This window comes from Gavia stellata, chromosome 22, assembly GCF_030936135.1.
Source record: "Gavia stellata isolate bGavSte3 chromosome 22, bGavSte3.hap2, whole genome shotgun sequence".
NCBI classification, from domain to species: Eukaryota; Metazoa; Chordata; class Aves; order Gaviiformes; family Gaviidae; genus Gavia; species Gavia stellata.
Window position 1 is genome coordinate 869,375 of NC_082615.1, and position 22,946 is coordinate 892,320.

A 22,946-nucleotide genomic window follows, 5' to 3' on the forward strand; every position below is an offset into this window, starting at 1 on the left:
TGCTTGGTTTCGCATCCACTTCATGGGGAAGAATATTATAATTACTTGTGTGTTTTGAGCCAGCATAAAGGTAGACCGTGGGAATGTTTCATCTACGCTTTAGGCCGCAAAAGGCTTTCTTTCTCGCCCTTGCTGGCCTAAGAGTCTAGGAGGTCCTCATCTGTGGAGGCTCAATCTCATGGTCATCCTAAGATGAGTGAGGGTGATCCAGAGCCCTAGGTCTCTCCTGGTACCTGCACTATGAAGGGCCAGCCACATCACAGCTGTCAAAAGAGGTGCTGCAGTCGTTCTCCATAGGCTGCTCTACCAGGTGTGCGGTGGAGTTGGCAGGGCCATTCATGCTGCATGTAGTCCTTTTGATAGTCACACGCTTCCAAGCACCTATGTGGTGCCCTTTCTGGGCAGAGGGTCCAGTGCAAATGGGGCCCTGCACACTGACCTGTGGCTGCTTCTGTCAGCTCAGGGTCTTTTCTTTCAGCATTGATGACCCTAACACAGGCCCACCTGCCTTTGTTCTGTTCCAGTGGCGAACACATGATACTGGCTGACCCACCTGGTTGGATTTTAACCTTTCTGCTGTGATTCGATCATAATACGTGGGCCAGGAAGTTTCAGCAGCTTTAAAAGCACCCATTTTTAAGTGAGACTTAGCTGTTGGTCTGTAGCGGACCAGCCACCCGGAGGAAGGTCCACCTTGGTAGCTCCATGCTGCCACCCCCTGGCAATGGGTGTCTTGAGCAGTGGGCCCGGTCAGCTGCTGCCTGGCTGAGCTCCCTGTGACTGACAGGAGCCTGCTGGAGCCCTGTAACCTGTACCCCCTGCTTCTGACCCCCTGCTTCTGCCAAGGATCCCTAAAATAATTTGTGTGTCCCTGTAGTGTCAGGTGACAAGATAGAAGATGAGAAGAAAGCTGATGGGGCCTGTGTCCTCATAGCAACAGCCCAAGGAAAAAGGCACAGCCACCATCCTAACTGATATCTCTGGGCCTTGGTTGCCTCTGCCTCATTGCCTGTGGTGACACTACCAGGCAGTGACGCCAGCTTTACTCAGCTCTCCAAAGGGCTAGTGGAGTCAGGCTGCAGGCAGAGCTGGGTCTCCATAACCATCAGAGGATAGGCACCAGCCTGGACAGGGGTTCTCCTGCAGCCCTGATACTCCAGTGGCCCTTGAGGGATCTCTGGTGTACAGCCCTACTACGTTCCCTCAGAGAGTGCTGTGGAAGCACAGCCTAAGCAAAGTGACATGGCCTTCTGCAATGATGCTGAACCTCGGAGCAAGCCCTGCCTCTGCCTTCATCCTCACCCAGACAGGGACTCAAGGGGAGGCAGCTGTAAAATAGTGCACCTTCAGAGCTACAGCCCAGCCCGCCTTTTTCATTTGCTGGTTTACAAGAGAAGTGACACCCCCCTCCACCCCAAACTGAGCCCCGACTGACCGCTGGAAGTACCTGGGCAGCTGCTCTGTTCCCCATGGGACAGCACGTCCCAGGAGGCCATGGCGAGCACCCAGGCACGGGGTTGGCACAGCGTCATTGTGCGGACTTCAGAGGGGACACTCTTGAGTCCTACTCTTACCAGGGAGAGCACACTCGGGCCTGCTTCTGGTTTTTAACATTTCAGCTGAGAAAGGAGCTGTGCCGCTGCAAGTCTCTCTGGGGTAAGAATAGCATCTGCTGTCTTAGGACACAACACAGCTGTCCAGCTCCTACATGGCAGCACGTTGCACTGAGATATAGAAGGCAACCTACCCGCCGAGGAATGTCTTCGAGCGCTATTAGTGGAAGCGTATCATCTACACAAGCAGGCATGACCCCGTGCAGGAGTCTTGCAAGAGCGGGGCTATTTTGAGCTTTTGACACTGAGGATGAAGGCAGACAAACGACAGGCTGATCCTCCTGGCATGGGCAAGCTCCAAAGCTCTCTGCGGCCTTGTCTCCTCCTCTGGGAATGACTCTTGTGACGGCTGATGGGCGATTTGGTGGGACCTCAGAGCCCAGGAGGCAGGGTCCAGGAGGCAGCTGTGAATTTGCCGGGGACGCAAGGCCAGGCCTCAGTCCCATCAGCACTGCCCGGCCGTCCTTATGGCCAGTCCTGCCTGCGCGTGTGCACCTGTCCCTGAGCTTAGGGCATGCGGCCGCCTGCTTTAGTTTTGACCACATCCTTGACAGCTAGAGAGATACCAGAGGGTATGTAACTGCGTGCAGGAGGCTTGAGGAAGAAACAGTTGACTTTGCAAACCAGAGTCTAAAGAAGGCTACGGTAGGGCAGAACAGACGCAGTTATAGCCGTGATGCAAGAGCTGCTTCTTCAGTGACATGCCTGTCCTTTCCCACCAACGCCCTTTGTGACAGTTCTTTTGTACAAGTCATCAGAGGAACTATCTCCAGGCGTCACACTTACCAGTATGGCCCGGAGCCATCAGCCTGCTCACTCCTCTTCACGCCTGCCGCCATCTCTCTTCCCTATGCCTGGCTTTGCTGGCTGCACTCCTTCATTCTGATGACACATCCTCAAGCTTCCATGGTGGAGGCAATGTGAGGCAAAGGATGGTGCAGGGTCTGTAAAGCAGGATTTCAGAGAGTCTCAGAAGTTTGTGCTTGTACAAGCCATTACAGCTAACAGGGATAGTCATGAGATGCTGTGTGTCGTCTAGACTCTACCCAGCCCCACCTGAAGCTTTAGAGAAGCCTGCCAGTGTGGCTAGAGATTCTCAAGCCACCCAAGAGGAGCAGTCAGCTCATAGGTGGGTTTGGGCAGGCAAGCCTCACCACGAGAGACCCTGGCTGTGGCAGCAGACCAATGCACGCTGCCAGGCAAGGAGAAAGACTGCAGGGGATGAGGAGGGATGAACAAGGTTGGGAGTCTGCTAGGGAGCCATGGGGAAAAGTTGTGCATTGTCATGAGAAGGGAGGACTAGTCTGGCATCTCTGCAAGGTGTTGGGTGGCTTTCTTAAGGTCCTTGGGATTGAAAACTGAGGTCTGCTCCTAAAGATCCATCTCCCATTTCTCTCTTCAGACAGCACTGACAGACGTTCTGCTCACCAGGGCTTGCTAGTGACACTGGAAGCAGGCTGGACTTCCTTGGGAGAGCTGGTGTGCTGGTGAGGCTGCACTTGGGAGCCAGGTAAGGTGAGAGCCCTTTGGATTTTGTTGTCATAGGTGTACAGCCATGGACCTGTCAGTTGTAACTTCCTAGCAGTGACGGCATCTATCTGGAGACAAAGGTTCTGACGTTGACTTCTACAAGATTAGACTAAGCAGGCAGTGTCAGTCCTTAGTGCTTCCCATCACCCTAAGGAGCTCCACTGGCAAGCTCTCCCTTGAAAACATTGTAAGCAAATCAAGGTGGAAAGTATTCAGGGGCTACCTGCCTCAGGCTTGGGCACAATCATTTTCTGCACAGCCTGCGTCCCTTCAGACCACAACACCAGCCCCACTCCCATCCTTGCAGCCCTGCTAGGCTCAATGGTCCCTGGAGGACTCACCTCTGCCTTTGAATAGTAGTGCTTGTACGGTAAACAGAGGTGCAAAGATGTGGACTGTCACAAGCTTTCAACATCAGAATATACCCTGGCCTCTGCTCCTGAGTCTGCTTCTTGTTTCCTTTTAGTGCCAGCTGCACCTCACTCCTCAGTTGCTGCTAATGTGTTTCTCATTCACTCCACATTGGTCTGCATCAAGGGCTCCTGCAGCCTGGAGTCAGCTGGGGTGACTCGCAGTGAACGCTTCAGACAGGCAGGGCTGCAACTGTGGGTGCAATTGTGTAAGTTGATGTTGCTGAAAGGATTTCCAAATTAACTTAATAGCCCTGAGTTAGCGCTAACCTGTGTTTGATTGACTGTATACACAGCCCTGCAGTCTTTGAGGTTTCTGAGAAAATCCTCCAAGGCTGTGTGGTCTCCCTGAAAACAAGGGACAGAAGTTACTTGGAAGCCGAGAGCTGTCAGGTCTATGAAAACATCAGCTTAAGCAGACATCTGTGGGCTTGTCCTTACCATACCTCGGCAATGTCTGTGTGTCTTTCACCCAAACTAGAGGCGAGGCATAATGCGTTGGAATAATCCAGCTGAGACGGCTGATGGAGCACATGAGACATCGCAGTTGTATGTGCGTACTGTGCCTCTGCTGTTCAGGTCAGGGTCTGAATGAAGGAAAAAGTGTTTGACAGTTTCCCCCTTCCCTTCTTCCCTCATCGCTTTTCCTTCTTCCCGAACATAGATTGTCTGTTTAGCCGGTAGGTAGGCCAAAAGTGAGGTACAGGTATATGAGGAAGGAATGGAGGGGTACACCCACCAGTTTTCTTCTTTTCTCTTGCCTGAGGCAATGCCACATGCAGCCTGTTGTGTGAGAGGCTGACCTTTGAGGTGACGTGTTGAGGAGGTGTGTCGGTGCCACGCAGTGTGCGAGCAATGGGCCCTAAGGGGCAGTCCTTCCGGCACCTGGCCCCAGGCAGGGCTTAGCATTTTGTCCACTGCAGAGAAACTAGGAGCAGGTGGTGGCAGCGGCTGAGGGAATCTAGGGTAAGAGAGACGGCACAGTTTAGGGGCGCTACCTGTGTGTCGTAACAGTGCCCTGCATGCCGAAAGTCATCTCTGCCAAGGAACTGTCGGTCCTTCACGGTGCAGTGCACTGTGACTTCTGATAACTTACTCAGAGAGTGATGTTTAGGGTTTGTGACCGCCAGGGTCACAAACAAAAGCAGGAAAAGGAAAAAGGAAAGGGATCACCCTCTCTTGCCCCTCACATGGGAAGTCAGCTGCGCTGAAAGGACAGTGGGAGAAGCATTAAGAGTATGTGAGGGCAGGAGCAGGGCAAGGAGCTGCTGGAGGCGGAAGAGAGCACCGGCTGCGCTATCGGTAGTCTCCACAGGAATGGCCAGCCTCTAAGTTTGCGGGTCCTCAATCCAGAGTTTGCATTAGCTTCTCCCTTCTCCCAGCCACGAAAAGTAAGAAAACTTGTTCTGCAATGCAATATCCCAAGCTTGATGAGGGAAATACACAAAGAAGGCACTGTTCATAGTGTGTATGCAGAGGAATCTACAGTCTTTATTCTCTAGACATTGACATGGTTACAAAGACTAATTACAGAAGAAAGCGACAGAGGAATTCACATTTTGTGCCACCCTCAGGTCGCCTTGCTGCCTCATGACATCCTCACTCTTCCTCTCCTATCTTCTTGCTGTGAAACTCTCGGCTCTTCACTCGGAGCTTGTTGACCTGCGACTCTGCGATGTCAGCCCGCTCCTCGGCTTCCTCCAGCTCGTGCTGGATCTTGCGGAACTTGGAGAGGTTGACATTGGACAGCTCCTCCTGTGCGGGGAGAGGGAATCGGTGGTGAGGAGCCCAGGGCAGGGGTTTCACTCCTCCTGCGCCTTGGCCTTGTAGGGCTATAGATGTTCCCCAGGGGAAAGCACAGACCTCCTATCTCCCACCTATCACTGATGACCCAGAAGCCTCACACAGACCTCCTTATCCTCCCTGTTTAGAGTATCCCATCCAAACCAATTAAAACAGCTTCTGAATTGTTATCACAGTTCTGCCCTCTGGAATGTGCGAAGGGGGATGCACAGCACAGCAGTCTCTGGTTTTAGCTGTTGAGAAAAAGCACTTTGAGCTGCAGTTTGTTATTCTTTACAGACAAAGGTTAGGGTAAGAATGAGCAGCCACACGAAGAAGGAACATGTATACTCCCCAAAGGTGAGTTTATATGGTATCCTCATGGAGGAAGTACTGGCCCCTTCCTGCCATCCCCACTAGTTGAGTATAGCTTCTCCTTCTTTCTCCATGTCTGCTGTGATAGCACTGTCAGGTAACTGCGCATCTCCTTCTTCCATAGCCATAGAACACCCCCCACAATCCACCCTCCTCTTTCAGCCACTGTCTGAAGTCAGATATCTCATCACATTGTCTTATGAAGAACCTTGCTTTGCAGAAGAAATTGCAACTTATTTCCAGTTCAGCAGATGAGCTAAGCATCTCTGTCTCCTGTTCTGGCTCAGTGTCCTACATCTGTACTCTCTCATATAAGATGAAGAACTTAGAGGAGAAGAGTCAGTTTGAACCCATCCATGTCCCCCTCACGAATCATTCACTAACCATAGGACAGCGAAACCTGTCTATACTGGCCTATGCAGGAAGGAACCTGACTAAAAGAATAATCAGCTGAGAGGCTGGTTGTGAGCCGTGACTGTAAGTCTGTTCTTCTGTATAGAACAGATTGCAAGACGTACCTTAGTTTATCCCTGACAGGAGCATGGCCAAAAGAAAGAAATGTCAACCATGCTGTCAGGATTATGTTCCTAGAGTCATTAAATTTCTCAAAGGTAACCAACTCCATACAAGCTTTACAAGGAGGATTTTCTTGTAGACACACACTAAACCATTCCCAGATGCCTGACATTTCTTTCCCTGCAATTGAAGTCCATCATTCTTCACCAGTTTCTGTGCTTTCCAAAAAACTCATTTTCATTTCCCATATTATTTGTATTCCTCCTCAGAAAGTGATGGTTGTTACCACTACAAGCAACACTTACAGCCTCCTCAGCTTGTCTCTTGTAGGATTTCACTTTCATTTGCAGCTTGTCCACCAGATCCTGCAGCCTCAGAATATTCTTCCGGTCTTCCTCAGACTAAAGCAGTTGGCAAACAGGAAAGAGAATTTATTTCCCTACCATGCGAGTTAGCAATTCCCCTTGGCAAGCAAGTACGAAAATTTTTACATCCTGCAAGAGGGTGTGTCAGCCCAAGGAGGCCTCCTGCCTTACCTGGTAGGTCAGCTCCTTCACCCTCCTCTCGTACTTGCGCACACCCTTCACGGCTTCAGCGCTGCGCTTCTGCTCAGCATCAACCTCCCCTTCCAGCTCCCGCACCTGCAAAGAGAAGCCCGTCTTTGGAGCTTCCCTGCTCTCTCTCCAAGGGGCGTGCTCACTCATGCGCAAATACCAGCCCTACGCACTCTGGCCTCCAGCTTCTGGATTTGCTTCTTGCCTCCCTTCAGTGCCAACTGCTCAGCTTCATCCAGACGGAGCTGCAGGTCCTTCACCGTCTGGTCCAGGTTCTTCTTCATCCTCTCCAGGTGGGCGCTGGTGTCCTGCTCCTTCTTCAGCTCTTCTGCCATCATGGCTGCCTGAGGAGAGCAAAGGGTGAAAGGCATTTAGGGGCTGGAGACAGTCTGGGGAGAAAACACTTATCTTCAGCAGTGAAAGGAGCGCCCAACTCACATCTGTGATGGCCTTCTTGGCCTTCTCTTCAGCATTGCGGGCTTCCTGGATCGTATCCTCCATTTCACCCTGAAGTTGGGCAATGTCTGTTTCCAGCTTCTTCTTGGTGTTGATCAAGCTGGTGTTCTGGGCAAAGAGACGTTGCAAGATGTGTACTCTGAGGCCTGCAGTACCAAACTACAGCCTGAGCCACGTCTTTACTCTTCAAGCTTGCAATTAAAAATCTGGAATTCCTTTTATAAAGGTTGTTTACAAAACATGAGTGGTGGGCTCAGGTGATGGGCGCTGACCATGCCTTTCCTTGTGGACAGCTTGCCTTTCCTTGAGGCCATTCTAGACCACTGTCCTGCCCTATCCTCTGCGATATAGCAGCCCTCTGTGTTCATTAAGTGTCAACAAAACTGCTTTTGGCACCACACCCTTACCTGGGTATGGAGGAGCTGCACACGTTCAGTGGCATCCAGAAGCTCCTGCTCAGCCACTTTCCTCGACCGCTCCGTCTGCTCCAGGGCTGCCCGTAGCTCTTCAATTTCAGCCTGCAGCAGGTTGGCTCTGCGCTCCACCATGGCCACCTGCTCCTTCAGGTCCTCCTGTGTCCTGAGAGCATCGTCCAGGTGTATCTGGGTATCCTGTGACAGAAACAAGAGAAATTACGAGATGACAGTGTGCGCTTGGGTGCCAAAAGTGGCAGGGAAGCATTTTCTCTTTCTGTAGCTTTGCTGAACAGACCTTGAGCACTGCCTGTGTGTTCCTCAGGTTCTTTTGTGCCTCTGCAGCCACACGGTTGGCATGGCTCAGCTGGATCTCCATTTCATTCAGGTCTCCTTCCATCTTCTTCTTCAGCCGCAGGGCTTCATTCCGGCTCCTGATCTCAGCGTCCAGGCTACTCTGCAAGGACTCCACAATTCTGAGGTGGTTTCTCTTCAGCTGGTCAATCTCCTCATCTTTCTCTGCTATCTTCCTGTCAATCTCAGACTTCACCTGGTTGAGCTCAAGCTGGAGGCGCAGGATCTTCCCCTCTTCATGTTCAAGGGAGGCCTGGACAAGTGGACACAAACATTTGTAACATCGATAAAGCTGCTGCTTTTAGCCATATTTCCCCATTGCTCCTATTTTTAGTGCAGACACCAGTGCTTATGGGCATGTACCTCAGCTTCCTCCAGAGCAGCCTGGATTTCAGATTTCTCCTGCTCAATCTGCTTCTTGACTTTCTCCAGCTCATGAATCGCCTTTCCTCCCTCGGCAATCTGCTCCGTCAGGTCCGAAATCTCCTCTGTGGGAACAAAGGCCAAGGAACGGTCAGGAACAGAGCAGAATGCAGAAGGGCCCTGCCACCCCAAGGTGCTGCCAACCTGCAGGCACAGACCCATGTGGAGCGGAGGGTAGCAGCGGCAGATAGTGAGAAATCCCCGCCAGGAGCAGAGGGCCAGGGACTTACGCTGCAAGTTCTTGTTCTCACGCTTCAGTGTTTCCAGGTGATCCAAGGACTCCTCATAGGCATTCTTCATCTTAAACAGCTCCGTGCTGAGAGAGCGAGACTCCTTCTGGGAGGCTTCCAGCTCAGCCTGCGTTTCCTCATACTTCTGCTTCCACTCTGCCAGGATCTGAAGAGAAACGGGGCGTGAGTATGGATGTGGCAGTCAGGAGGGGATGCTCTGCCCAGGAGCCCCAGGCCGGGAGCCCAAAAGACCTTGTCAAAGTTCTTCTGCTTCTTATCCAGAGCTGCGCAGGCAGCATTCGATCGCTCCACATCAATCATCAGGTCCTCCACTTCATTCTGCAGCCTCTGCTTTGTCTTTTCCAGGGAGGCACATTTGGCATTCACAGCTTCAACGTGTTCTTCTGCATCCTGCAGGCGCTGTGCCAGCTTCTTCCTGGGAGATGATACGCACAGCTCACAGTTAGCAAAGAGGAACCAGTGTGCTTTCTACAAGAGTGTGCTTAATCATTTTGCAGTCTGCAGTCACACAGAGTGAAGGGCTTCATTTATGCTATTCTTAGCCTTTGCCTTTACTAAACAACTAAACCTTCTATAGGATAAAGACACCCTCTTTCTGTTACCCTTCCCCAAAGCAAATGCATGACTTATTCCTCAGACTATCTTGATGTGTCTCTTCCAATCTTGTCTTTGAATTTTCAGTCCCCCATGGCTTCTTCACATCCTACCACCACGTACTTGGCCTCCTCCAGCTCCTCTGTGCGCTGAATAGCATCTGTCTCATATTTGGTTCTCCACTGGGCTACTTCACTGTTGGCCTTGGACAGGGCACGCTGCAGCTCCCCCTTGGCTTCCTGCTCCTCCTCATATTGTTCCCGGAGCAAGTCACAGTCGTGGCGAGCAGATTGCAAGGCGTGGGCCAGGGCATTCTTGGCCTAGGGAGACAATGGGTTTGGGGCAGTGAATTGACTGTGAGGCAATAGAATGTTAACTTAGGGAAAGTTGTTGAAAACTCTTTGAATCTGACATTTAAAGTCAGCCCAGGGAAAATAGGTACATTGATTCCATGTTCTGAAAATCTTCTTACCATTTCATTCATCAGAATCTAGAATGTTAGGAGAGATGATGGGTAAATGCTAAATGACAACTATAAAGCTAGGAATTGTTGAATCCTTTTAAATATGTTCTAAATTTACAGCTTCCATTATGGAAAAGTATAATAAGAAATGCAATTTATCAGATTTATCTCAACATTATTTTATATGCCAGCATTACTCCAAATGAAGACCTGAAGTTGTCCTTCCGTGACTCAGTATATAGGCTGAAGGTGATGCCCTCCTCAACTTTTCTTCCCATGCTAGAAAGGGAGGTGGCAAAATTGCCCAGCTAGTTTGAGAGCTCCCAAATTAAGAGAGTAGGAAATACTCTGAAAGCAAATGGAATCTGAATCCAAAGTCAAACCCCCTACAGAAAGTACCTTTACCTTTATCTCTTCCTCTAAATGTCTCTTTAGTTCCTCAATCTGTTGAGTAAATGCCTGTTTGCCTCTGGATAGCTGAGATATCAAAGCATCTTTTTCTTCCACCTGGCGTGAATATTCACCTGAAAAATTTTACAGGCAGACTGTAATTTAAAAAGCAATACTAAACCAATGTGTCTTTAAAGCGCTGTATAGCAGCTTACAGAGTATAGACCAATCTGAGTAAAACATCACTCTTTTTCTTGTAATCATCAGTTACAGACTCTTCCATTCCACAGGGATGTGGGGGTCTGTTACCTGCTTCTGTCTGCAGACGAGCTCTCTGAGTATTGAGGTCATTGATCATGCGTTGATGCTCCTCTTCTTTTGTCTTAATCTCACTTAGCTGGTCTTCCAGAGTGCGACACATTTTCTCCAGGTTTGCCTATATGTCAAATACAAGTAAGGAAAGAGGACTATCACTAAATTCTAGCATACTGTTCTCATGATGAAAACCAACACAACTGTGTGTGATAGCAAGGTTCAAAATCATGTCTCAGGTCATGTATCACAGGGCAGTAACCTCACAGAAATTCTGTACCTTGGCTTTGGAGACAGACTCCATGTTACTGGCCAAGTCGTCAATCTCCATCTTCAGCTCACTCTTCTCCTTCTCCAGCTTCTGCTTCACTCGTTGCAGGTTGTCAATCTGCTCCCCAAGCTCAGCTGTGCTGTCTGCGTGCTTCTTCCGCAGGGCAGCAGCCGTGGCTTCATGCTGCAGCGTGGCCTCTTCGAGGTCACGGCGCATCTTCTGAAACTCTGCCTCACGCTTCTTGTTCATATCGATCTGAGCTGCAGTAGCCCCTCCTGCTTCTTCCAGGCGCTCGCTGATCTCCTCTAGCTCCCTGGAGAGGTCAGCCCGATGCTTCTCTGCTTTTGCCCGAGAGGTTCGCTCTGCCTCAATTTCCTCCTCCAGTTCCTCAATACGAGCCTGGGGAACATTAGGGACCCTTCACACCTCTGCCCTCCTCCTACCTGGCCTGTGTCTGGGTGAGAGAGGGGAAGGAGCAGAGACTTGCCTGCAGCTCCTTGATCTTCTTCTGTGATTGCATGCCCAGGGCTTGCTCATCCTCGATTTTGCTCTGGATCTGGCTGATTTCAAAGTCTTTCCTTTGGGCAAAGCAAACCAGGTTAGAGCTCAAAGAAAAAAGACAAGTGCACCAGCCCAGCACACAGCTGCCCCACAGCCCCACTTACTTCTTCAGTTTCTCATCCAGCTGCTGCTTATCATTTTCCAAATCCATTATGCTGTCATGGGCCAGCTTCAGGTCTCCTTCGAGTTTCCTCTTAGCTCTCTCAAGGTCCATGCGCAGTTTCTTCTCTTGCTCCAGGGAACCTTCCAGCTAAAATAGAACAAGACCATCAGTGCTCTGCTGGCTACACTTTCCTCCACAAAGTTTTCTCTTTCATGTAGCTGCACATGTGCTTACATCGTCCACTTGCTGCTCCAGCTTGGTCTTAGCTTTGGTCAGAGTATTGACTTTGTCCTCTTCTGCCTGCAGGTCGTCCAGTGTCTGCTGATGGGCCTCTTGGAGGGCTTTCTTCTCTTTTGTCAGCTTGGCAATGGTCTCGTCCAAGGCTGCCATCTCCTCTGTGAGGTTTTTCACCTTTGAGAAAAAGGGAGCAAGTGCAGATAAAAAAATGTTGTTTAAAACTTTATACTGCATAACAAAACAGAGGTCTTTTCTGGAGTGAGAGTGACAGCTTCTGCCTTATACCTTGTTTTCGGTGGCATGTTTTTCCTTCTCGACCTTGGCCAGTGTTAACTCAAGGTCATCAATATCTTTCTTCAACTCCGAACATTCATCCTCCAGTTTCCTCTTCTTGGCTGTCAGCTCGGCATTAATTTCCTCCTCATCCTCGGCCCTTTCAGTCACCTCTTTAACTTTAGCTTCCAACTGGATTTTGGTTTTGATGAGCTGGTCACATCTTTCCTCAGCATCAGCCAAGCTATCTGCTTCCTGATGGGGAGACACAAATTTTCTTGGTTTGTTTTCTCAGCTTTTCTTTTAAGCTTGTGTTGAAAAGTGACCTGAAGTTGGCCTCTCCTCAACCAACTTTAATCCTGGGTTTTTTTGGTTTTTTTTTGCCTTGTACGCATTATACAGCTACTCAGTTGGAAACAATATTCATTCCTAAACTTTTTTCTCTCTCATAGTAATGCCTCACAGATGTGGTATATGTGAGAATTTCTCATTTACCTAGAGGAGAAAGGGCTTGGAGACATTTCTCTTTACAAACACATTATTCAGTATCTTTCCTTTTGTAACGGAATCCTTCTGAACCCATTATGATGTTGGGAATAAAGGCTCCGGTAGTCTCAACAGTATTTTAACAGAAAAAATATTACCCTCTCTCTAAATGTATTAAGACTGCTTGTACAAGTGGGGTCTTACCCTTATAAATCAGCTACTTTCCATACTGTGTCTGGAGTAGCATATGCTGGTTTCAGCTGATCACCACATCATCTTACTCTTCGTTGGGCTTTTGGTATAATGGATTTGTTTTGTCCCAAATGAATTTGAAAGGGAAGTCCAATGGGATATTTATTTTTCTCCGTATACTAGGGAAAATAAGTGACACGAGGTTCCCATTGTCTATGGGAATGTTCAAATAACTGGATAATTAAGTACAGTGTTCCATTTTTAGTTGGTAATTTAAGTAATTTAATGAGTAGATTAAGATGACTTTGCAAGGTGACATCTGAATATCACATACTTTTGTGTATTTTTTTATTTTGTGAAGTGCTGTGTGTCTACAAGGTTCATAGGATTGTGGTGGTAAAATTATTAATATTTAAGACTGAGAGATCTGGCTATGAAGTTATCTTTACTGAAATAATATTCCTTTCAGCTAAAAGCTAACAGTCCATGATTGTTTCCAACTCTGAGCTAAGATAATACCAGGTGTGCCACTCCTATAAGCTCCACCAAGAGCCAGCCTCTCCATATTGTTATGTTATTTACTGTTTGATTCCTTAGAATTGTTGCAGTTAGCAAACTACTTAAGTAGAACATCCCTCCCAAGGAAGGATACATGGCTTTGTTAACATTGAAATGATTGTTTTTCCTTACCACTTTCATTTTTTCTGATACATTATATAGGTTGGGTCTCTGCAATCAATTGACAGAGAACAGGGGAACACTGTGTTTACAGTTAATAAAGCTTCTGTCTGACCTGTTCTAAATTGTGCCCCCCAATTGGGACCCCAACACAAGTGCATTATGGAAAGATGGCTTTTAGTGGAAAGGAATGTTCTTTTAATAAAGATAACTTCTTAGCCAGACCTCTCAATCTTAAATATTAATAATTTTACCACCACAGATATTGTTTGTAGTGGAATCACCATAGAAAATCCAGATTACAGATGCAAAAAACTACACTGTTCAAAAAACTCAAAGACTTCTGCTTCATTAGAAATTTTGTTTATGACCTTGATTCATACCAGTTAAGTCTAAAGCATACAGAGCTCTTTTCTGGAATTAACAACTGAGGGAAGAAGAAACCCCACCTGGATGGTGTAATTTTTTCTCCGAAACAGGAACTCTGTGTCTGTATATTGTTAGATTAAGGAGAAAATTGAAGCTCTATTTCCCAATTACTGAGTGAATGATTAAGTGCTAGTTATTAAGCGAAGGGTGGATGGTTTTCCTGCACATGAATTCACAAGTCTGGCTTGCGCTTACGCTCCAAAATGAATTCATTGTTGTACATCCCGGTGAGATGGAGATAGCCCCTGCAGGACTCACCCCCTCAGAGGGAGTTGGGGGTTCAGCCAAAACTCTGCTCTGAGTATTTCATGTTGGCTAGCTATATCTGCCTCCTCCCTCTGAAAGCAAGAGTGCTGGCTCCCACTTGGAGCTGCCTGCATCTTTGCACTGGCTGTCAGAGTGCTCACCACACCACCCACTGCCAGACACTTGTTTCCTCAACTTCACGTACCTATGATGGATAATTCACCAAATATATGACTTTTGGTCTTCTATAGTCTGACTTTCTGCTTTCTAAAGAACAGACTGAATGTATAGACTCCTTTTCTGAGCGATAAATTAATGGTGATAAACTCACAGCCTGCACTTGGAGCTGCAGGTCGTTTTTCTCCTGCAGCAGGGCCACCATTTTCTCCTCCAGCTCCTTCCTCTTTGCCTCAGACTTTGCAAGCTCTTCCTTAGTTTTCTCAAACTCCTGTTTCATGTTGGCCATCTCCTTCTCAGATTCTGCACTCTTCAGCAGGGGCTTGATTTTGAAGAACAGCTTCATCCAGGGCCAGTGCTTGACATTCATGAATGCACGAACATTGTACTGGATGCAGAAGATGGACTCCCTGAAGCATAATTAAAACATACGTTGAATATTTTCAGTATGATGAGTGCTAACACTTTCCCCCAAGTCCAGTGACCTTTACTGAAGATGAGGAATGTCTACCTCCTCTCCACCATTCTCTGGTACTCCACTCTCATCAGGAAGCCCCTGCACCTGGCCTGTGTGCGAGTGATGAGCTGTGCCAGCTTCTCATCCCTCATCTCCTCCAGGAGACCTAGCAGCCCAGCTTTGAAGAACACCTTGAGAAAGGGAACGTTGCAGCACATTACTGTCAGGCAGAGCAAAGCACAGGCACACAGTGCGTGAGTCAAGGAGGACTGGTACCTTGGTGTGGCCAAATTTGTACTGGGTGTGGTCCACATCGATTGACCCCAGAAGCTTCTCAGAAGCCTTCTTGCTATCAATGAACTGTCCCTCTGGGATAGCGCTGGCATTAAGCACCTTGTATCTGTGAAAAGAGAAAGAGGAAGGTAAGGCTATTTTTTGCCAACCAACACACACTAGCTACCGAACCGCACCAGCTCATGTGTAGCTATTTTTGGCAACAGAGCCCAGCCTGAATGAACCTGTATGAATGAACAAACATTGCTTTTAATGATGCTGAGAAGTGCAGCGCTCTTACCTCTGTTTGAAGTCAGCATAGAGAACTCTGCTGGGGAAACCTTTCCTGCAAATTCTGATGCCTTCCAGCACGCCATTACACCGCAGCTGGTGAAGTACCAGTTCATGCTCCATGGCACCTAGCAGTTCAGAGCATAAATGAATACCAGTTTCCCGTGCAGAGGGGAGTGGATGTATCAGAGGAAGTTCTCTTTCTGGTTGAGCTTCTTACCAGGTGTCTTTGTTTCATTTGGGATGATGCAACGGACAAAATGGGGGTGAGTGCTCCGTAGATTGGTCATCAGCTTGTTTAAGTTCTCCTAGAGGGACCAGTTCATATTGTGAGTTTCTTATGTCCAGTGTTTGATGCATCAAGCCCATGGTAATGACTTTACAACTACTCAAAATTAGCTGGGTTTCAGAACACTTAGGTAAAGCCACACTAACCAAATATTTCTTCTATTTGAAAATATTAAACACCATTTCTAAAGTCTGAAATACTACTATGTTGCTATTGATCCAGTGGAAACTAGTATACAATTTCACACTTTCACACAAAGTAATAAACTTTTAGGTTTTTCATGTTCTGCCTTTTAATGTCAATCTACTTAAACTAAAAAAGTGGGTTTTTTTTAAATAAGATCAATATCTCCTTGGAGAATGTTTATAAGGACACTCTCAATTCCCCAAAATATCAACCTCACAGAAATGCAGGAATGCTAAAATTTTAATTCTAGTCTGACCCAAAGACATAAAAGTATAAATATCTGAATAATATCCCCTCCAAACAAAACAAACAAACAAAAAAAGGATTATATTTTCATGATCTTTGAAGACTGAATGCTTATTTTTGAACATGACATATTAACAATTGTGAAATTGATCCTGGAAAAACTGATGTGGAATTTCCAAAGAATTTTACCACTTTTACAGCAATGCGAAATAACCCTTTCAAATTTAATATTAGCTCACCCCCTTTCTTCATATTGTAAAGAAATAACAAATGCAGTACTGTACCCGGAAAAGAGCTGAGACAGTCTGGAAAGAAGAACCCTTCTTCTTGCCACCCTTTTTGCCACCACCACCAGCCTCTGCAAATGGAAGAAAAGCAAAAAAGTATTAAAATATGGATGTGGCATATTGGAGACTACGGAACACAAAACAACTTTAAGTATTTAGTTTTTACTGCTTTAATTCTCTGTCAATATTGACCCACACTAAAAATACAATTTTAACAGAGCTGACCTGCATCTGCTCCACCATAGTTAGCAAAGAGTAAGGCCAGTGTCTTCACAGATGATTTCTGGTACAACCCAATGACAGTTTCATTCAGGGGGTCCTTGTTCTTCTCAAGCCAGCCAGTGATGTTGTAGTCCACCGTGCCAGCATAGTGGACCAGGGAGAAGTGGGCCTCAGCCTTGCCTTTGGCAGGCTTGGGCTTCTGGAAGTTGCTGGACTTGCCCAGATGCTGGTCATAGAGCTTGTTCTTGAAAGAGGTGTCAGTTGCCTTGGGGAACATGCACTCCTCTTCCAGGATGGAGAAGATGCCCATGGGCTGGAAGGCATTACAACAGACAAGAGGGAGAAACAGATTAGAAAGGAGACATCCTTTGGTTGGACAGTTGCTGGAGTCAGAAGAGAAAGCTGTTCCTGCGCATTTCATGAGAATAAGTCAGAGAAAATTAACTAAGGCTCAGCTTTTTTCAGTGTTGCTGTTTCATTTGAACTTATGTAAATGTCTTTGCTGATGAAAAAATTACAAATAAGACATTGCAAAATACTATCCTCTCCATAAAACTTCTTTACAGATAGGTAATTACAGAACATGACAGTCTTTTTAACAACTTCATTTTGTAATCTGGAAATGAATACTCTCACCAGAAGTCCTAATATCTGAGCATGATCTTCAAAACCACTTCCACTCTGTTGCCACTTTCACAGGGTATATATTTGAAAATGCTGACATATTCTCACATGCTTCTTAAGTATATATTTTGGCAAGTATGGAAGATCCAACATCTAATACAGTTGAACAGGAAGGATACCTTCTCAATCAGCTCAATGCAGGCAGCCAGGTCCATCCCAAAGTCAATGAAAGTCCATTCAATTCCTTCCTTCTTGTACTCCTCCTGCTCCAGCACGAACATGTGGTGGTTGAAGAACTGTTGCAGTTTCTCATTGGTAAAGTTGATACACAGCTGCTCAAAGCTATTGAACTGCCAGAAGTAAAAAGACATGCAACATTTTCAAGGTTCAGTAATAATAGCAAGGTGTTAATCCTAATTCATCATGGGTTATACTTTAAATACAAGCCTATTCCTGTGTATTTTTCCTATGCCATCTCTCTGGGATAGCCTTTGATTTAGAAAAGAGAGAAGGTTTCAAATTCATTGTAATGAGGAGATTAGTTTTCTATTATTATTATTATTTGTTTGCAAGATTAAAAAAGGTGATTCCGAAAGCCCTGCAAATAAGTGTAGGAAGATACTAACTTCTATTAGAACTGTGTCTCAAAATTCCCTTTACTCTTAATTGTCCTATGAAAATGCTACTAAAACTGTGTTCCTTACATCAAAGATCTCAAAGCCAGCAATGTCCAGGACACCAATGAAGTACTGCCTGGGTTGCTTGGTATCCAGCTGTTGGTTGATACGAACAACCATCCACAAGAACATCTTCTCGTAGACAGCCTTTGCCAGAGCACCCACTGAATTGTTCACCTAAAGCAAGGAGAAAAGTTTGGATGTTACTATATACAGCAGAGGACAATCAACAGGAACCATCAAAGCATGTTCCAGGTTACCATATTTTTCCTACCTGCTGCACGGTTTGACCCTTGGTCACATATTCATTCCCCACCTTGACTCGGGGGTAGCACAGCGCCTTGAGCAGGTCAGCTGAGTTCAGACCCATCAGGTAGGCAGCCTTGTCAGCAACTAAGCACCAGAAAACAGTGAGAGAGAAATAAATACTGGAGAATTCCTAAAAGCTGGTCCTTAGGGACTGTCTCAAAAGTAACAGCAGTGTTCACTCTTCTAGAGTTGCACAACAATATCTGAGTCAAAGCTACAAAGCTAATTTCTCTGTTGTCTTCAGGATTCAGAATCTACAACACATTCTGAGCTTTGTTTTCTACAAATGTTCTTCAGAACTCATTGCTTTCATCCTTTTTCAGGCATGACTATGGGACTTCACACTTTCTTTCTAGTCATATAGAAAGATGATTCATCACTCAGAGAGCTGGAGGCATTGTTTGTACTTTCTGCTGTGACAGAGACTAATCAAACACGCATCTCACATCAGAGTCCCCCCCAGTAGGTGAGGCTGAATAGGAGTACAGTTGCCCATCCTGTCAGGGCTGCACCATTTCACTACTCCACAATACAGCAGAGATTTCAAGGTGTTTTCTAACAAAAGTATGACTGATAATGTTACAGGAATTGAAATCCATGCCTCCTGGCTTCCTGGCAGTGTGCACCAGATCTTTTATTTATTAAGCAGTCACAGAATAAAATTACAGCTATAATTAGATAAGATAAATGTGTCAACAGTCATCTAGTCATTGAACAAATATTTTTTTTAGTTTACAGTTTTGCATATTTAAAGCCTGAAATCTGCCTAACTCCTCCTTTTGGTGACAAAGACAATCTCTTTTGGAAAGTTTGCTGAATCTGCTGATACCTTCTGTGCCATCCGGCTCTGCCTGCTCCTCTCGTTGTTTCTGCTTGAACTTCAAGTTCCCATAGTGCATGACAGCCCCTGTCAGCTTGTAAATGGCTGTCTTCTCATCAGCAGTGAAGCCCAGGATATCAATGGCACTCTGGCAACAGAAACAGTAAAGTAAATGTATATGTACCAAGGCTCCTATCCACCAGATGACGTGTTTGGTAAGTTACTTACATCTGTAGCCATCAGTTCCTCCTGGTCGTCGATGCTTGGAACAGTGATTTCACCTTGACTCACAAAGTGGAAATCATAAGGGTTGGTGGTAATGAGGAGCATGTCTGAAAGCAATAAAAGGGGAATAAACAAGCTTACTTTAGCTTTGCGGATGACACAATGAGCTATTGCTCAGTGATCTTCCTTCAAAAAAGTTAGTGATCTTCCTACCAATTAGCTCTGGCTTCTTGTTGGAAGTGATCTGATAAAATATGTGGTAGCTTCTTTCTGCCTTGAGCTGGAAAGTGACTCTGGACTTCTCCAGCAGATCTGTCAAGGAAGGTAGAAAGAGTCAGGCACAAGACCACAGCAGGACAGAGTTAGCAGAAGAACTGGGGAGGGTTAGAAGGAAGGGGATCATGCCAGGAGAGTCTCTTACAAGTTTCAATGTCAGCAGAAGCCAGTTTGCCTGTAGCTCCAAAGTGGATTCTGATGAATTTGCCCTATAAGGGGAAAAAGAAGGATTTCAGCCTAGATGCATTTCATTGCCATCACCTTATGTGAGAATACCACTAGCCCATCACTGCTGTTACAATGAGGAGGGATTTTGTCTAAAGCCACAACTTACAAAGCGTGAAGAGTTGTCGTTCCTCACGGTCTTGGCGTTGCCAAAGGCCTCCAGCAGTGGGTTGGCGCTGATGATTTGATCCTCAAGAGTTCCCTGCAGGACAATAATTATTCAGTTACAGTGTTTAGCTGACATGGCAATTACATGTCAAGTGTTCTGTCTGTTCTTCCTGACTCACTTGCATTTTGCCTGACTGCTGCTCCTCCTTCTTCTTATCCCCGCTCGCTGCAATTGTTGCAAAGTACTGGATGACACGCTTTGTGTTCACAGTCTTCCCTGCACCGGATTCTCCACTGTCAACCCAAAGAGAGAAGCAGAGGTGTGTGGTGAGGCAGGAGGTCCCCTGGCACCGGGCAGCCCCACAGGGACCCCAGCAGGGGGTGTACATACGTGATCAGGATAGACTGGTTCTCGCGATCTGTGAAATGACAGAGATAAGAAAGCTTTTTGTAGAGCTCCTGAATAACAAGAACTCAAAAACTAGGAGAAGAATATGAACTGAAGCTTCCAGAGGATACAGGGACAGAAGACAGTGAAAAGCCCTGGGAATTCTAGTGGGTACTTTTGATGCTCCCAGCAGTAGTTCAGGTATTATCAACTGGATCAGTAAAGACATCAATTCAGAGTGGCTTTTGTAGTCTCATGCCTTTCAAGATACTGTCTTCTCATCAGGCTACGTATTTCTCTCTTATTAGGTAAGTACATGTAACAGAAATATTTAAGTTGGGCTTTGACAGCATAAAGCTAAAATTTTCCTGAGTAATCTTATGGAAATTTGAGCCATCATGAACAACAGAAACGTCTCACCAACCTCCGTCACTATTTTTCATCTTTTTTGTTTTAATCCCTATATGTACAGGGATTATGCATTCCTGAGATCTTACATAGACAAGGTTAATTTTTCATTTTTCTATTGTGGAGCTATTTCCCAGTTTGTAACAAAAGAACAGGAAAAGAAGATCCAAAATCCTGCACATCTTTAAATTCAATGCACACATAGGGAAGAGAAAATAAGAGGTGGAAGGAAGAGGAGAAATCAGAGAGAACATTTTTAAAGCCATTCGATTTAAATGCTAAAAGTTTTATTTTTTCCTTGACATTGTTTTCTGAGGTTTATTTTTCACTGTAAGGTGCAATTGATTTACAGTTGCATAGATCAGTGTAGGCGTTACATAGATCATTAAAGGCTGTATGTACTTTAGATCACCCTCATCTTTTCCATCATGAATACCGTTTGCATAATAATCAAGTGAAGCTTATGTACCTGTTCAATGCAGAGATACTCTGTTTTACTTGTTAGCACTAATGCTTGCAAATTTGAATTGGCTGTATACACATCCTTTATAGGATATGTGTGATATTATTGTAATCTGTACTCTCTGGCTGAGACAAGTTTAGTGATTAAGATACATAAATCTATGCATGCATTTAAGATCCCGTAACAGCCAGTAAAGTCTACAGCAGAAAATAGGTGTCTTCTTCCCAGGGAATTTAATCCTTCTAGATTATTTTCATTAGGTCCAGGTCTTTATTGATTCTGATGGGAACGCAGACACTCAGCTCACACAGACCATTACAGTTAAATGCATTAAACTTCCATTAATTTCACACATGCAACATTTTAAGTGTTGCACCATATTTCCAGAGAATACCCTACATTTCCCTCTACAGATAGCTCATTGCAAGAGCAGTTCAAAGGAAATCAAGAACTTACCAGTCAGCATGAACTGATAGGCATTGTCAGAGATGGAGAAGATGTGTGGAGGGGCCTCCTGGCGCTTCTTGCCTCGGTAGGCCAACACCACCTCCGGGTTGTACACCGGCAGCCACTTGTAGGGGTTGACAGTGACGCAGAAGAGACCCGAGTAGGTCTGCGAGGAAGGGAGACAGCACGTTGGCTTCCACTTAGCCTGGCAGAGCAGTTCCTCCTAGCTACCCAGAGGAAGACTGCTGCCGGTACTTACGTAGATCATCCAGGCTGCATAACGCTCTTTGAGGTTGTACAGCACAGCGGGTTCGTGGAGGTGGGTCATCATGGCCATGTCCTCGATTTTATCGTACTTGGGAGGGTTCATGGAAAAGACCTGATCGTCCTTCACGGTCAGGGTCTGCCAAGGAAATGAAAGATCCATGTATGTTAGCTAAAAGCTCAGAGTGGGAATCAAACACTGATCTGAAGCTTGAATTTTGCTCACCTCTCCAGCTTCAGTCTTGACAGTGACCTTCCCTGTTTCTCTGCTCTGGATTGTCCCTTTCACAAAGGATTCTTTAGGATGAGCCACAAAGACTGATGACTTGGCATCAAAAGGCTTGTTCTGGGCCTCGATTCTCTCCTTTTCTGACTTTCGGAGGTAAGGAGCTGCCTCCCCAAAAACAGCCATCTCAGAGTCTGCAGAGGCCATGTCTGCACTTTATTGAAAGCACGTCAGCAGAGGTGCCTGGTGGGGAAAAAAAGGTTGTGGATCACAGAGAATAATAATATAATTATATCAGTGAGAAAATTCCTTGCTCTTTAGCTAATAAATTGCTAGCTAGTGTCCCAGAAAATCTCTTAGAAGCAACCACTGAAATCCACTTTGATTTGAACTTGAAAGTACCTAAGTCCCACTCAAGAGTGAGACTTAGACTTCTAAAACACGTAGGCTTTGTAACAGTAAATAGAGGATCTTTTTAATATTGACTACAGTTTGGTAACTCACCTTGATGAATTCTGACCAGATTTGAGGTCTTCACATAAAAGAATCTACTCTACAGCCAGAGAAAAACACTCTCTGTTCTGGTCCTTAATTATGACTGATGAATCTTCAAGAGAGTACTTTCTTGTTAAAAGTATTACCTTGTGTGCTAAAAATGAAAAATCACTTCACTTTTTAGATCTTCACTATTTTCAACACCCTAGTCTAAGCAAAAGTCAGCAGAAATATAAGAAGATTTCCGAAGAGAATTCATGCAGCTGTATAAAAGTCCTGTCTCAGACTGTGGTCTGGCAGTGCATTATTCCGGGTATTACCTTTGGAGAAAGGCTTGTATCCTGGAAACTGGCCAACCCTGTAAAATAGGAAGGACAGTTGTTTCTTATTGCTGCACAGAATTCCAGAGGCAAATTATAGATTGAAGATACAAGCATGCCTTGAAATAATATTGAAAATTTTTGTTTACATGGGCACTCCCTCATGGAAATGGTTGCCAGAGGCAGAAGAAATGGAATGGAATATTCGAAGGACATTGCCCTCTTTCTTCAAGCTCACAAAATGCATGCACTTACCTTGAAGCCTTCCGTGGAGACAGGCCAGACTTGTCCCTGGGAGATTTTATAGTGTCTCATCTGCAGATGCTGCAGA

At 45.9% G+C, this 22,946-nt stretch overlaps 1 protein-coding gene across 2 annotated transcripts; it reads right to left on the reverse strand.

The window, feature by feature from the left end:
• Window positions 1-5,152: 5,152 nt before the first annotated feature.
• LOC104254542 (myosin heavy chain, skeletal muscle, adult) lies at window positions 5,153-22,007 on the reverse strand. Of its 2 annotated transcripts, none has more exons than XM_059827981.1 (38): window positions 21,801-22,007; window positions 21,570-21,713; window positions 21,320-21,476; window positions 19,996-20,023; window positions 19,784-19,898; window positions 19,606-19,698; window positions 19,417-19,480; window positions 19,209-19,307; window positions 18,999-19,102; window positions 18,780-18,918; window positions 17,916-18,034; window positions 17,669-17,818; window positions 17,144-17,314; window positions 16,348-16,653; window positions 16,116-16,187; window positions 15,331-15,418; window positions 15,121-15,238; window positions 14,823-14,946; window positions 14,601-14,737; window positions 14,244-14,499; window positions 11,894-12,136; window positions 11,606-11,782; window positions 11,373-11,518; window positions 11,195-11,285; window positions 10,717-11,106; window positions 10,434-10,560; window positions 10,140-10,258; window positions 9,395-9,591; window positions 8,909-9,092; window positions 8,657-8,822; window positions 8,367-8,491; window positions 7,948-8,256; window positions 7,644-7,847; window positions 7,219-7,344; window positions 6,954-7,124; window positions 6,763-6,867; window positions 6,532-6,627; window positions 5,153-5,308 (listed from the first exon to the last, which is right to left on the reverse strand). In XM_059827981.1, exons 1-38 carry the CDS (start codon window positions 22,005-22,007, stop codon window positions 5,153-5,155), a joined length of 5,823 nt encoding a protein of 1,940 aa, XP_059683964.1. The 2 variants fall into 2 exon arrangements, with proteins under 2 accessions (XP_059683964.1, XP_059683963.1); XM_059827980.1 differs by having other exon boundaries at window positions 16,116-16,189; window positions 16,344-16,653.
• Between the last annotated feature and the right edge of the window lie 939 nt (window positions 22,008-22,946).

What these genes read in the sequence shown, in the direction of transcription:
- LOC104254542 (XM_059827980.1), bottom strand. Translation starts at nt 22,007, where the DNA reads ATGGCCTCTGCAGACTCTGAGATGGCTGTTTTTGGGGAGGCAGCTCCT. An exon ending in AGCAGTCAGGCAAAATGCAA is followed by an intron (nt 19,699 to 19,783) that starts GTGAGTCAGGAA and finishes ATTGTCCTGCAG; the next exon opens with GGAACTCTTGAGGATCAAAT. An exon ending in CAGAGAATGGTGGAGAGGAG is followed by an intron (nt 14,500 to 14,600) that starts GTAGACATTCCT and finishes ATTATGCTTCAG; the next exon opens with GGAGTCCATCTTCTGCATCC.